General features: G+C 41.1%; 1 protein-coding gene across 1 annotated transcript; it reads left to right on the top strand.

Moving 5' to 3' along the window:
• Positions 1-367: 367 nt before the first annotated feature.
• On the top strand, positions 368-6407 carry AP5M1 (adaptor related protein complex 5 subunit mu 1; the record flags this gene model as incomplete). The annotated part of the gene is given in 10 exon segments (XM_029084230.1): positions 368-397; positions 399-467; positions 469-767; positions 769-1033; positions 2509-2739; positions 3165-3313; positions 4527-4612; positions 4704-4822; positions 5088-5184; positions 6305-6407. Coding segments are annotated over 10 exon segments (1448 nt in total), but the record flags the coding sequence as incomplete, so codon positions are not given.
• Positions 6408-13346: the final 6939 nt, after the last annotated feature.

Here is a 13346-nt window from a genome sequence, read left to right as displayed (position 1 = left end):
GGGTAGACAGACAGACTCACATTTTATTAAAAAAAAAAATGAGTGGATGTATTTGCTCAAAGTTTCCAATTAAAATCCACCTGCTAGAATGAATGCTAATTACTCATTAAACAGTTTTATTGACAGTGATTTAGATGCTGATCCTGTCACTTTTTCCATCAGGACGCTGCTGGTTTCCAGGTGCACAAGGTTACTTTTAGGACCAGGGGTGCCTTTGGGAGTTATTTGAATACCTAAAAGAAATCCATCCTTGATTATATCAATATTCCAAAGATTTTTATAATGCCAGAAAAGAGATTGCATGCTTCTGCTTCTAAGAACTCTGCTGGTATGATATTTTGGGTGGGAGAAGATGAGTGGTACTAAGATGCTCTTCTTTCCATGTCACAGACGTTACCCCCATCGTTGAAATACACGCCGAGAGCTTCCACGGGTCGACACACGTGCCTGTACCATCTGACAGCACTTTTCCTTAAAGCCTTGCTTTTTGAACTAAGACTCATAGATGAGCACATTTTTGTGGAGCACTGAGATACTCGTACTCAGATCAGTCATTCCTTCGTATATTCAGTCTGCACCAAAAGAAGGGATCTCTGGCCCATGATTGCTTTTCAGAAGAGCTGTCTGACATAGGAGTGTCTACCACTAGTTGAGAAGACCTTGGATCCACAGCCACCCCTCTGCACCGTTACTGGGCTCTCCCAAGGACTGACTCTTTTGTTAGGCATCATGGATTACATCTGTCCAAGTAGGAAAAATGAAGCTGAGTGTGAAAATAGGCCAGCTTTGAACTTTGCTTATATAGGCCTGTCTGCTTGGCAGCCCCTTAAACACAAACACACGCAGCTTGAACAGCTCATTTGATGACATACAGGAAATGCCTACGGATGAGAATCAACCAGCTTGGAGATCCAACACATATAAAAGCAAACCTCAAGTTAATGTCTGTATCACTGAAAGAGTCAAGTGCATGCAGTGGGACAAAAGACATGTTGCAGACACGTGGCAAGTTTATGGAGCTGTAAATTTCAAGGTGAGAACATTTTTTGTGCAAGTCTGACCAAAGTATTTTTCATGGAAGCAACTGGGGAAGTAAATACTCATGTCATTTTACTTTGGTATGTGATCAGTGAGTTTCTAATACTGTAATATTTCAAATGGGGGATTTTTTTTAATCTTTACTGTTATTTTCCTCTATGCTTCATGCATTTTTGCAGTAGCTATTCATGGGACTTAAATTTCCAGCAGTAGCTATATTGCATGTATTTTCCCAAATTTTTCTTATTTTAAACAAAATAAGGAGAAATCATTTTACATCTAGAGTCTCTGAAAATAGAGACTAAGAAGTGGTAGTGCTAACACCAAGTTTATTTCCAGCTATCTAATAAGCAGTGTGTTAAATAATTATTAGAAACAGAATTTCTGAATGAGTCTTCTACAAGTGTCTTTATATGAGCATTTTTAATTACTTTTCCTACCAAATGAAAGTCTAATCCTCTGTACTGCTTTATTCTGTTACAACAGCCTTTTCAATCAAAAAAAACCAAACCCAAAATTGTTGATACAGAATCTGGTGAAAGAAATTGGTTGTACAATTATTTTGAATGTTTTTATATATGACAATGGTTTTCATTGTTTAATACTAAAAATTGAGGAATATTGACTAAATAGATCAATAATAATTATGAAATACGTTGAAATTTTTGTGTTCTGTAGTTGGTTTATTCAACATTCTTTGTCCTGAATTATGCTTAGGAAACACACTATGTTATCACAGTACACTGTATTTGTAAATGCCAGTGTTTTACGAGGAGAAAGACCTAATAAAGTGGATCATGGTAATTTAATTATTTACAAGAGGTGGAATACTCATCTCTGAAGGAAACCAACCAAAGTTCTGCACTTCTGAAGACCAGGTTATTTCCCACCAGCCATGCTGGTAGGGATTATGTGGGTGAACAGCTTCCTGCTCTCAGAGGGACAAGTTTCTAGGTCATCTTGCAGAGTGGATGTCCTTACATAAGAAGAAAGCCCTGGTGTAATCGTGCACTGCTGAGCTGGCACACGGAGGGACGAGACAATGGATGCTCTGCACGTGGTTGCTGTGAGAAAGCTGACATGGGACCACAGTGGCCATTAATAGCATGCTTGGATCTATTAAGTGGATGTTGTAAAAGTAACTGAATTAATTAGGCTATCACCAAGTGCGTTTATGTAACATTCATAATGATGAAGCTCTACAGTAAGTCCTTAGCTTGCTTATCTGCTGTTCTTCTTGTCAAAGAGTACTTGTCAATTAGGAGACATTCAGCTAAGACTGCGTCATGAGCTCTGCCGTGAGAAGGGCTGTACTATGGGAAAGTGACTTCATTTTGAAAGTATTTGTCAATATTAATGTTTGAAAGCTTTAGTGTGATTTTATTTTAATGCTCATATTCCATTTTCAAACATCTAGTTCTGACTTGAGGGAGATATTCTAGAATAACTTCTTAACTTCATTTTTTCAAGGGTGACATCGAGGGATCTGCGCCAAATGTCACCCTCAGTTTGGATCTCCCGACTAATGGTCCTCCACTCCAAGATATCGTGGTCCATCATTGTATGACTTCTGTTGACCCTACCATGCTGATGTCCAGTAGTGCCAGGCCACTGGATGATGATTCTGTCTATAATGGATCTTAAAAATTTCCTTTCATTCCTCCTTCAGATTCATTCAACTCATGTTACTACACTTCCCAGGTACTAACATCCCTGACCCTTGTTATTTCCCTGTATTCAAACAGGAATAAAAAATACCTGTATTGTTGAATGTGTCTGAGTGAGTTTCAGTCAAATACAGGTGGGTAAAATGTTTTTTAATATAATAAACTGCTTTGAAGGCACTTTAGGACTTGAGCATCATCTGAGTCACGTTCAGGAGGTGCCAATACCTTTGACTGCTTGGCATGGCTGCTCTTACTTTAAATGTACCACTTAGATGCCTGAATTAAACAAAATAAATCCAGGCTGAGATGTCACATGCATATACCACAAATCTGCAGCCTGAAGAGTTTGGTGCAGTCAGCAATTGATATTTTATTTTTGTTTGTTATTTTTTAAAAGTACTTCAGCAATTAAAACAGTATATAACTGATATTATGATGATGATGTTAATTTATCTGGAGAATGGATAAAGTTTTCTTGTTCCACCAATTTTGGGATGTTATCAACTTATTGAAAAGGGATCACACTTAAAAGCAGTTAATATAAAGCTTCATGAAGGCATAAAGAATTATTTTTAGTGCTGTGAAGCTTGTATACCTTTTTTCAACAGGTAAGAATAAAGAAATCTTGAATAAATTTCTTCCATTTCTCTGTGATCTTCCTGAAATTAACCTGTTAGGAGTCAATATAACAGGCTGTGCTCCATCAAAGTACTACCAGTGGACACCAACCTTGCAAATGTCAGGAAGCCCCCTTGGAATTCTTGTCATTTCCAGAATCATAGAATCATAGAATCACAGAATGGTTTGGATTGGAAGGGACCTTAAAGATCATCTAGTTCCAACCCCCCTGCCATCAGCAGGGACACCTTCCACTAGACCAGGTTGCTCAAAGCCTCATCCAACCTGGCCTTGAACACTTCCAGGGAGGGGGCATCAACAACTTCCTTGGGCAACCTGTTCCAGTGTCTGACCACCCTCACAGTGAAGAACTTCTTCCTAATATCTCATCTAAACCTCCCCTCTTTCAGCTTAAACCCATTTCCCCTTGTTCTGTCACTCCCTGCCCTTATGAAAAGTACTTCCCCAACCTTCCTGGAGCCCCTTCAGGTACTGGGAGGCCACTATAAGATCTCCCTGGAGCCTTCTCTTCTCCAGACTGAACAACCCCAACTCTTTCAGCCTGTCTTCATAAGAGAGCTGCTCCAGCCCTCGGATCATCCTGGTGGCCTCCTCTGGAATACAGAAATTGCACCAGAATATTTGGTAACATTCTGCATATTTCTGTTGCAGATCCTGTTTCCCTGTGGTATTTTTTCACATGAAACGCTGCCACAATCCTCCAGGTGGATTAAGTCTCGAGATCACTTCCAACCCAGGGTTACCTGTTCCTTAAGACTGCTAATCCTACCTACAGATCAGCTTATCAAAAACACGGTTATTTAAAATTAAAACGATAGTTTTCATTTAAGCCTCTCGGACAAACTGCCATGACTACACCGTCGCATAATTATGAAAATTTAAAGCTGAAATGATACAAAGTTGCTGATGCTGATCATAGTGTTAATAAAATATTATCAGTGAACGGGAGACAGTAAACTATCAACAGCTCTTTTATGATTACTAGGTTGAGACCGTGGTGATTTCCTCCTGCTCTGTAATTTCTTTTCATAAATTAGCAGCGTGCTCAAATAGGTCTGATTTGTCTGTATGCACATAAATAATGTCTTTCAGCATTTTGTTACCCTCTTTAACAAAATGGGTGGTAACAAATACTGAATTATACTAATTCCAGTGGTTTTCTTTCTCTTCTGTCATATGTAGGGGCCCAGTCGCTCAATTAGGGTACAAAGTTAGTTATGACCAATGGGATTTGTCATGAGAGAAGAGCCTACTCGTTTGGGTCATCGGTAAGCTGAATACCCCTGTGCACTCCTCCTTCCTCCCCCAGTCAGTTTTGTATAGTGTATAATTTCTTATAGATGCTGTTTCTGGCTTTAGGACTGAAGTTCCCTACATCTTTGGAAGTTTCTTTGACCAGAATCATGTCTTCTGGCCCTGCAGGCAAATAGCACCCAACTGATTATGTTTTCACTGGGAATACTGCTTATGTAAAGTAAGTTGCAGGCTCTGTGAAAAGAGGCCTTACTAGTCCTTTTCTTATTATCTTAAATTGTCAATGAAATAACTTGATCTTAATTCAGACATAACTGTTAGCCTCTTTGTTCTCAGCCGGGAGTTTTTCTGTTTTCTTGCTTACAGGATTTGACATCCTGTCATTTTGTGAGTACACTTGCACACCAGGAGCATGTAACTCGAATTGCTGGCATTTGCTCAGCAAGCATGACAATATACCATCTGATCATGTTTTCCCTCTTTCTGTAGCTGTGTTTTAGGATCTCAGATTTCACCCTAACTGGATGTTATGTAGACCAGCATCCTGTTCAAACCTTCACGCTAGGAAAACCCGAAATTACTGCATGTGAGTTGCTAAAAATGTCCTGTATTTAACTGAAACTGCGTATTGAAGTTACGAACTGGATGTCAGTGACTGAAATTATGTAGCTAAAGTTGCACAGAGCTTTTTCCTGGATTGCTTGGAACATCCAAGAAGTTTTGTTCCCTACTTCGTATTTTTTTTTTAATTTTTGTGATGCTTAAAGCATCCCTAGAGTAGGGACTGGCATCTCCTTTTCAGATGAAAGCTCTTATTACTCAGTTACAAAGTCAGGCTCTCTCTTGGGCTCTCTCCCCTTCACTCTTTGATGTTTTACTGTGCTCTGCATAGTGGCAGAACTTTTACTGGGGGGGCAGAGAATACCTCTGTGTAGTCTGGCCTCTTGGTTAGGACATTTTTGTCAGAGATGTGATATGTGGATTTGAAATACCCAGGTACAGAGCTCAGCTCCTGCCTGCAAGGTGAGACTTGCTATCAGTGGCATCACACCAGCATCCCTTGGTGGATGTGGTACTACACTGAATTTGTGGAGCAGAAACCAAATCTGCTTGGTTTTGAGTTAACATGTGACCGCTTCCAAGTCTGCACCAAAAATACAGTAATTTGGAACACAGCAGGCACTCATTAAATCTGAGCAGTACTGTTTAATGGAAACATTTTTATTTGTTGCTGTTTATCTGTTGCAACTTCTGTCAGTCACGTTAGCAGAATTGTGTAAACGCCTTTTGAAAACCTGGATCTACACTGTTAATTTTGTGGCAGGTCATTCAGTCCTAAATTGTAACACAAAAAAAAGCAACATTTTCATACGGTATGTTTTAGATTGGGTATGCAATTTATATTCATTGAACAAAATCCAAGCCATCCACCTGCTTTTGACTTAACCTCTGTTTGAATTTTAAGCTCATGACTGATACATTAGTAAAGGTAATTGAAGCTGAGACTTTAAATGTCCCATTATCAGAAACGATTTTCAAATAATAGTAAGAGTCTTACAGTTTAAAGAGGCCATTATACCTTTTCTGTAAACTAGTAAGGATGGATTAGTAGTCTCTTAACTTGGATGAAGGAATGTCTGATTGTAAAGCACCCTGTAATGCTTATTTTTCTTGCCTTTTTTTTTCTTTCTTTCTTTTTTTTTTAGCCTGGGAACTAATTTCTTCTGATTACTCCATCTGGAATTCCAAAGCACCAGGACCTATGGTGTACAAAATTGAACTTGACCAGTTTGCTTTTGAATTATTTTTGTATTTAAACAAAACAGGCAGCAAATGAGAGTAATGTCATTATATGATACAGTGAAAATAAATATTCTCCAGCACTTGTCCTTTGTATGTTTGCTTAAAAACTTATGTTAAGGAAAAACAAAAGATGTCATTGCTCTTAAAAACATAAGTTGTTTTTTGTTTTAAATTGTTTAGTCCTGGGTAACAGCTTAGAGAAGATAACCTGAAATGTACTTGCCATGGCCATTTTTACTTTCCCTTCTAGCATTAACTGGTGCAAAGTAAGTACCTAGTGATACAAACACAGACTGGTGTAATCGGGTGTGGTGGTCTATCCTAGCAAAACCAGGACATTGGGCATGTCTTCTGGGAGGACTCCCAGTTACTTCACTGGTTTTGTAAACCAAAGAGCTCGTGAAAGCTTCCAGTGTCTTGTTCCTCTCATGAAGTCGCAAGAATCTGATTAGAGCTCAGATTAACAGGACAGTTAAAAGCCAGAGTTCTGTTATTTTCAAGAGATGCATACAGAATACATATGTGTCATTAATTTACAAGAATGTTAAGAGGGAGAGCATGGCATAAGTGGCACTTCTAAAAGTGGAGATGGTACAGGGGTCTTTATTGCCCCTCTGAGCAGAAGTGGTGAGTTCCCATTCTTACATGCCTGTGAACTGCGTTGCAGTGAAAGCTCGAGTTAGCCAGGATCCAGAGGTGTGAACTTGGTTTTTCAAATCACAAGACTAGCTCTGAGCAGGCAAAACCAGCTAAGTTTGCTGGAGGTTCCAAAAAAATGAGGTTCCAAATCACTGAGACATTTTCCCTAGAAAAATAGGTGGAAGAGGATTCAGTTTAGAGGCAGACCTCTAATTTTGAGAAGAAAATTGGTATCTGCAGGAACACAGGAAATGGACTTCAAGAGAGTTATCAGGAAATGAACAAATTCTGAAAGGCAAAAACTGAGAGAACCTGGAGAGCAGCACAAAAGAAGAGAAGAAAGCTGTCTAATAACCGAGCGCGCCGGCTGCTCCTGCCGTACCTCTGGTTTAACTGTACGCTGTGTGATAGATAAGATTAGTGATTATGTAAGGAGAAAAGTTTTAAGCTATAATTTTAAAAATACTTAGATTGAGATAGTAATCTAATTGGTTAGTTACATGTTCTAAAGGGTGGATTAATTCATGCAAAACATGCCATTCCACTAAAACTGCTGTGATCCATTGCAGACAGGTGATGTGTCCATTTTGATTAGCAGGCAAAAGGTGAATTAATGGGGTTTTTTTCCCAGAATCCAGCCCCTACCTGTTACAGTCACCTGCATGCTTGTACACCACAATGTGAGTGGGGAGAGGAGATCTCTGTTTTGGAAGGGTTTAGATCATGTTCTGTAAGCCAGGCACCCGTCACAGGATTTCAGTCTGTGGTGTTTGCTTTCCATATACCCATGAGAAGGACAGGAGCTGTCTATTCTGCACAGCAGCACCGTGGAGCGTGGGAGAATGGCTCTTCTTCACAGCATTTCCCCAAAAAACAGTGGCACTGTCAAAATTCACAGCACATTAGAAGAGAATCCTCATGCACTTATTAGCAGGGGGTGCTTCCCAAATCATGTTCCTCTTTATTTCTCTCTTTTCCATGTCTCTAGGTCTCTGAAAGTTAGGAGAGCTGCAGAGCTCAGGAATGCAGGGCTGCTGGTTTAGATTGCTTTGTGCACACCTCTCAATGCAGGTTTGGATGGAGGGAAGGGACAGCTGATGTTTCTCTTCTAGCCCTGAACAGTTTACTACAACTTCATGCAAGCCTAAGGGTTTGCTACATAAACCTCTGGATTATAACTCTAGCACACCCTTGCTGCAGTGCTCTGCTTCATAAATCTTAGGAAGTTAGTAAACTGGTAAAGTTTGCTACTACTTGAGGCCTACAAGAAAGCTGAGGAGGGACTTTTTACAAGGGCAGTTAATGACAGAACAAGGGGTGATGGCTTTAAACTGGAAAAGGGGAGGTTTAGATGAGATATTAGGAAGAAATTCTTCACTGTGAGGGTGGTCAGGCACTGGAACAGGTTGCCCAAGGAAGCTGTGGCTGCTCCTCCCTGGAAGTGTTTAAGGCCAGGCTGGATGGGACTTTGAGCAACCTGGTCTAGTGGAAGGTGTCCCTGCTGATGGCAGGGGGGTTGGAACTGGATGATCTTTAAGGTCCCTTCCAACCCAAACCATTCTGTGATTCTATGAAAGTAAGCTTAGTAGTAAACTTCATAAGCTTAGTGAACTAGATGTCTAGCAGCTCAGGTCTATCATGACTGAGGTACCTTTAGGCATGACCTGCAGAACACGAGGCATGGAGAGAAACAAGTGATGTGTGTAGAGGTTTCAGGTGCCTCCAGGGCTGGGCTATAAATGGGGACACTGTGGAGTCGACACTGGAAGCTGGAGTTCAAGGAGTCATTAATGACTTGATCATTTATATATTTATTCATTTATATAATGTCAGTCTGTTCAAGCAAGGAACAAGGGACAGGACAAGAGGAAATGGCCTCAAGTTGTGCCCAGGGCAGTTGAGATTGGATGTGAGGAAGAATTTATTTGCTGAAAGGGTTCTGGGGCATTGGAAGGGGTTGCCCAGGGCAGTGGTGGAGTCCCCATCCCTGGAGGGATTGAAGAGTCGTGTAGACATAGTGCTGAGGGACATGGGTTAGTCATAGGGGACTTGTCAGTGTTGGGTTCATGATTGGATTCAGTGATGTTAAAGGTCTTTTCCAATCGAGGCAATTCTGGGATTTTCTGACTAAACCCTTCTGTGCATCTCTCTGTGTTCCCTGGGAGTTCCCTAGAAAATTTCTCTATGTGCTCTGGCCATTTTTTGCTTTCTAAATGGGAGAAAAAACACATTGAAAATTAAATCAGGCAGATATGGTTGAGAGCTCACATGAGCTTGAGGACTCCATGGCAGAGGTGGTATCTAACAGTAGTTCTGGTGAACTCTAAAGGGGATGAAGACCTGTATCAGTGCTATTCATTTATCATTTAATGTGTTTAATACAGCAGTTTCTTTAAAAATGCATTAAAGGGAAAACAAAAGAATTCTCTTTTGGTACAAAGTGCTGTTTCTTCTACAAGAGTGCTCGCTGCCTGAAGTGCTTATAATTATTTATTTGTATCAAATTATTTTTAATATTATATTTATTATCTTTATTATTATATTTATATATAAATTATATTTATATTAAATTATTTATAATTTTGTTACAGGTATCGACTGTGTGAGATCTATGCAGAAAGTTTTGCACAGAGGTGGCCAAAGAGTTCTCCAGACTGACTGTTGCATTTCAGAGGGCTAGAAGAAAACTAACATGCAAACCCTTTGAAAGAACAGAGAGAAGGACTTAAATATTAATACTGGTTTATCAACCTGGTATTTTTCCTGAAAAAAACAGTATAGATAAGAAGTTAATATAAAGCTCACTTCATTAATAAATGAACTTGCTTAATTTCATTTAAATTTTGAGGTAATGTAACTAATACCAATTACATGAATTTAAAGCAAATAGATACTGTCAAACAAACATTTTAGGTGAGACTGCACATTTAGTTGGCGGAGAGAACTGATGTAACAGACCTCTAAGAAATTAAAATAATCCAAAGTCCATGCATAACCATTGAACAGTGAAAACTGGCTGGCATTTCCAAATGCGGTGGCAACGAGGAACCATCATCAAACATGTTTTGGAGCCTGACTGTGTTATTTAACACTTTTTTTTTTTGAAGGTGTGGAAGGAAATGGAGAATTTGCATTGATGAAGTTCACAGAGGGTGCAGTGGCTGAGAAGCAACAATTACTGAAGGTGCTGAAGCCCTCATTCAAACCATCAGGATCTGCCGAAGCCCTCATTCAAACCATCAGGATCTGCTGAAGCCCTCATTCAAACCATCAGGATCTGCCGAAGCCCTCATTCAAACCATCAGGATCTGAATGTCTCAGGGAAAAATAATTACTAAAAAATAAAAGTGGGCATTCCAGCACAAGCAGGTGCAAAGGTGTGGATCTCAGCACGGAGGCCATCAAGAGAGTGAGAAGAAAAGGGAGCCAAGGAGTGTCAAAAAGACCTAGTACGTGGCTTAGGTGTGTGTTGCTGTGGCCAGAAGAACTAGTGTAATCACTGAATGCACAAGAAGCAAAAATGCAGGAGGACTACCTGGCACCACAGTGATTCTCACCAACCCACATGGCCCTCATTTCTAGAAAAATGTCCAGATCCTGAAGCTTCTGAGAGCTCCTGAGCTTCTCACCAAAATCTCCCTTGTTCTTCCCCCTCTTTGCTACCCCTGGTAGCCTGTCCCTCAAAGTGTTGTTTCTAAAGGGTTGTACCAGGGTGCCATGGTGAGGAGAGGAATCTCCTTAGGTGCCATGTGAACTCCTCCCACTCCAAATCCCGAATTATACCAGAAGTGAGACAGGACCAGGAAGCCCACCTTCCCTTGACTTGGTAACCACTTCTGGGGAACAGCTTCCCAGGTCCCCAGGAACACCCTTCCACCACGGTCACCTCGAACTTATCTCCTGAGCTTGCCATTCACATGGGGAGAGAGTCAAAAGCATCACCCATGTCCATGTGTGAGACAGCAAGTGTGTCCCCCCAAGTTTACAGGGACTGTTCTTCTCACCACAGAAGGGAATTACTCCACCTGCCACAGTCTGATGTTGTCAAATCTGTGCTGGCTGCTACTTACCACTATTCAGTCATTTGGTACTTTTCTGGAAGCCCACCAGGATCCTAAGGTATTTGGTGACAGCACCAAGATGGTATATACCAGTTCCTCAGGTCCTTTGGGGTAAATCCTGTTAGTTCAGATAATTTGTAAGCAGATATTCTTTGTACATAATTAGCGCTTCCCACCTCTGTGTTTTTATCCTGTTTTGACCAGTGTTGACTACTTTGACCATTTGTTAACAAGTAAACATTGAAACAACAAGACATTAAACATTCAGCGTCAGTTGTCCTCTATTTATTCATGCTATCCTAGAAATTTGCCACACTTTGTCCTATTTATACAAGTCCTGCTGAGTTTTGAGTCAACAGAGCCTGTGAGTAAGTCTAGGTTTGTCCTTCACTACTTTTGCCACCTCCTTCACCACCCCCTTGTTCTCTCGTCCTTTTGAGGATGGCAACACTCTAGAAAATGCCCACTCCTCAGAGCAGCCTTGTCTCTTTGACTTACTGCTCGTAGGCTGCCACTTACCAACTTCCTGAACATACTGAAATTTGGTCCTATTCTCCCTCTTTCCCATGGCTGGAGTTCTCCAAGCTTTATTTTACTGTCAGCATCTCTTGTATTGCCTTCTGCTGTCCCATTGTCCATTGACTCCTCAGTCCTCTGAGTGGGATCTGAACCTGGACCACCTACCTGCACCGAGAATTTACCACATAGTCAGCATAGACAAAACACAAGGTATTACTAACAGCCCCTTATAGGGTGGAGAAAACCAAGCCCACCTGAAGCTGCGTCCATCCTGAGAGCACCATGGCAGGACATCATTGCAGCCCTCAATCTTGAAGGAGCCATTGGATGAGAGTTTTGTGGATGGCAGTTTGGGAAGTGCAAACTTCCTTGGAAGAGCTGCTCTAGCACCATATGGCTGTCAGTGGGAATCCCACAGGGGTACCTTGAGGTTGTTCCTAAACTCCATATTCCTCATACCACCTCAGGTTATCCAGGTGCAGGGAACAGAATAGATTTTTAACTCTCAGTCTGACTCCTGTTGACATCAATGCTAAAAATTCCTTTGGCACAAGTAGGACCCTGTATAGGTCCAGCACAGACCACTTGGATAGATGCATCTCCTCAATTATCTAAAATTTTCCTTCATTATTTCCGGAAATCTCATTTTGCCCTTCAATGCACCAATCTGCCAGTTTTTGTGGGAATAAAGTGATGATTCATGCAAGGGAGCAAGATCTGAGAAAAAACAGGCTCTGTTCTAAAAATATTATCCTAAAAATTACATCTTTTGTGAGCAGATTGGCAATAAAGCCACTGGCTCTCTCCACCCACACCCAGATCCAAAGGACCAAGAGTTCATTGCTTCCTGCAGCCCTTCTAGGAGATAGGACAACTAGCAGCGTGTCCCCAAGAGTCTTTCAGGAGAAACCAGCATCTTTGGATCTTGAGTGCTGGTCCATAAGGAGCTGCTTCATGTGCAGGATGTCTGGAGGTATGGCAGTCCCACCAGTCCATCCCAAGTCAATGGAGCCAGAGAGGAGCTGGAAAACAGAGGAGCTGTGCTTCTCCCAGGAGAAGAGATGGCCCACTGCACCCCAAACCTCACCTCACTGCCCATGAAGGGGCTGCAGGGCTCTCCCAAAAGACTTCCCATCCAAGATGATCCCATTTGCATAGATGGCTCATCCTCAACAAATCAAGCCAAATACTGATGGGAAGGTCTCAACCCTCATGGAGGTTTGGGTTGGTTATTTTTTCCAGGGACACACAACCCAGAATGCAACTAAAAATCAGATATTTTTAAGGCAAAGGCCTGCCCCCTTTTCCACTTCTTGCTTTCACAGAGCCTCCTAGAAACCAGGTTGAGCTCTAGATATTTTTTTGAAAGCCTGATGCCATCTGTAGCGACATGTAACAGCAGAGGACTAAACCCAACCCATTTTCTTCCTGATGAGATCAGCTGGTCACTTTAGATTTTCTCTAGAAATCTATCTCTTCAGGATATTTTTTTTTCTTTTTTTTTTTTTTGAAGTCAAAGTCTGTTTCCCGTTTGGTAGGTGACCTGTTTAATGTTTTCCCTGTGTCTGGGAACTCCTTAGTGTAATTAGCGACCTTTGAACTCCACAACTAATCCTGAGCTATTTTGTATTCCTTACTCATCTTTAAGGCTGGACCTTTCTTTTCTTTTGAGTCCGCTGCCACAATTAAAGAAGAAACAGCTGCATTTCAAAGGGATTCCAATTCC

The sequence above is a fragment of the Antrostomus carolinensis genome, unplaced genomic scaffold, assembly GCF_000700745.2.
Source record: "Antrostomus carolinensis isolate BGI_N321 unplaced genomic scaffold, ASM70074v2 scaffold51593, whole genome shotgun sequence".
Taxonomy (NCBI): domain Eukaryota; kingdom Metazoa; phylum Chordata; class Aves; order Caprimulgiformes; family Caprimulgidae; genus Antrostomus; species Antrostomus carolinensis.
The sequence above is the reverse complement of the archived record's forward strand: the minus strand, read 5'-3'. Positions and strand labels throughout refer to the sequence as shown.